The sequence below is a fragment of the Piliocolobus tephrosceles genome, unplaced genomic scaffold, assembly GCF_002776525.5.
Source record: "Piliocolobus tephrosceles isolate RC106 unplaced genomic scaffold, ASM277652v3 unscaffolded_38613, whole genome shotgun sequence".
NCBI classification, from domain to species: domain Eukaryota; kingdom Metazoa; phylum Chordata; class Mammalia; order Primates; family Cercopithecidae; genus Piliocolobus; species Piliocolobus tephrosceles.
Window position 1 is genome coordinate 23,905 of NW_022322769.1, and position 2,178 is coordinate 26,082.

General features: G+C 36.0%; 1 protein-coding gene across 1 annotated transcript; it reads right to left on the reverse strand.

The window, feature by feature from the left end:
• Window positions 1-1,325: 1,325 nt before the first annotated feature.
• Window positions 1,326-2,171, reverse strand: LOC113223095 (olfactory receptor 5K1; the record flags this gene model as incomplete). The annotated part of the gene is made up of 1 exon (XM_026452672.1): window positions 1,326-2,171. A coding segment is annotated over one exon (846 nt), but the record flags the coding sequence as incomplete, so codon positions are not given.
• Between the last annotated feature and the right edge of the window lie 7 nt (window positions 2,172-2,178).

Here is a 2,178-nt window from a genome sequence, read left to right on the forward strand (position 1 = left end):
AGAAATGCATCTGCTATCCTATTACTTTTTCTGTACAGACTCAGCATATTGGTTTTTCCTGTGATGCCAGCCTCTGGTGGCTGGTTAGCCTGGAACACTTGACAATTGCTTTCTGGAAAGTTAGGCAGGTCCTCAGAGCAAGAGGTAGAAGGGAGATTTTTTTCTATTATGTGACATAGGTCCTTCTAAATCCAGAAGTTAGTAATAAAAATTGTGGCAATATTCCATTATTTAAGAAGATGGAAAACTGGCGTTTTTTTGTAACTAATATGACCCAACACCCAGAACAATGCCTACATATAGCAGGATTTCAATAAGTATATGTTGAGTGAATAATTGGAAAGTAATTTTTAAAATGATATCACATTAAAGTCATTACTCTACCCACAATCCCAACTTCAGGTTTTGCAACAGTGAACAGAAAACAAAAAATAGATAAGCTCTACCTACAGTTTAACAATGCTATGTTTTACATTTCTATATATAATATACCTAGGGTAGTGTCTCTATGGTTGAAGCGTTTCCTCACCTCTCAGGTAGGAGCACAGAGACACTGTGCCTTACTCACTGACAAAGCAGCTCTTCAAATCCTACATGAGGTTTGAACTGTCTTTCTGGAAGTTTATGTTATGATATCTTTATGTAGGTAGATATGGGAGTAGATAGAACTCTCAATGTAGCTTGTCTTGAAAATTGACATTCTGTGTTTAATATTTAACTCAATAATAATTTAAATTTGGAAATCTGATATTCACTATTATTTGACATTTCGTTTACCCAATACTTCCTTTCTAACTACAGTAATGTCCCCATAATACTATTAAAATTGATTTCTCAAAATTCGCTTGCCACAATTTTGTTGCTCATGGATGTAAGTGATTTTATTGGTTGACCATCACATGATCTTAAGCCCTTTCAGTTTAACCATAATGCTCATGCTCTAAGCTATTAAAATAGCTTATCTAGTTATCAGTGCTTAATGGAATGGTCTTTTCAACTTGTAACTTCCAGTTTTACTGTGTTCTTTTGGATGCTTACCATCCTTGATGCCAACACAGACCAAGAGCTTGACAACATACTACGCTGTTACTTGAATGAGTTCAAAATTAGAATTTCATTTTTGTTATTCTGAATTTTTACCACAGTTTACTCTTTCGTTTGTATATTCTACCCTTACCTATTGCCACTTAATTTGAAAGTTTTATTATATATTAAAATTTACTTATAATTTGTGCATTTCTGCTGTGTAATTTCACATGGATGTTTTTGCTACATTTAAATCATTAAGCTATGGTGGATATCACTTCTTTCCATCTTTCTTGAGATTATTTCTTCATCAGAATTTTTCTTAAGACACTTATTACTTCCCTATTTCTCAGGCTATAAATGAAAGGATTTAACAAGGGAACTACTATTGTAAATAAAATTGCAGCTGGTATATCTTTATCCCCTTCTTCAAGCAAATTTGGTCTAATGTACATGAAGAAAAGAGACCCATAGAATAATGAAACTGACAAAAAGTGGGATGCACAGGTAGAAAAGGCTTTGGCCCTTCCCTCTTTGGATTTCATTCTGAAAATAGTAAGAAGAATATAGAGATAAGATATTAAGACACTACCTATGGTAAAGACTTGAACTGAACCTGAGAAGATGAATAGAACCAGTTCATTGATATAAGGATCAACACGAGAGAGTCTATACAAGGGAAGAATGTCACAGTAAAAGTGGTTGATGTGATTCGATCCACAGAAAACTAGCCTAAATACAAGCCCTACATGAATCATGGAATGCAGGTTTCCAGCTATGAAGGCCCCTGTGGTCATCTGAATGCAGAGTTTCTTGGACATCATGATGTGGTACTGCAGTGGGCTGCATATAGCCACATAGCGGTCATAGGCCATTGCTGCCAGAAGAAAGCAGTCTGCAGTTTCCACAGTGCAGAGAAAATAAAACTGTACTATACATTCATAGAGGGAAATCCTTTTGTCCTCAGAAAAGAAGTTCTGTAACATTTTGGGGGTAATGGCACAGGCACAGCAAGAATCCACAAGAGCCAGGTTTCCCAGAAAGATGTACATTGGTGTGTGAAGTCGACGGTGTGTAAATATCAGTGCCACCATACCAATATTCCCCACCATGGTGATCAGATAGATGGCAAAGAACACCACAAACAGCAGA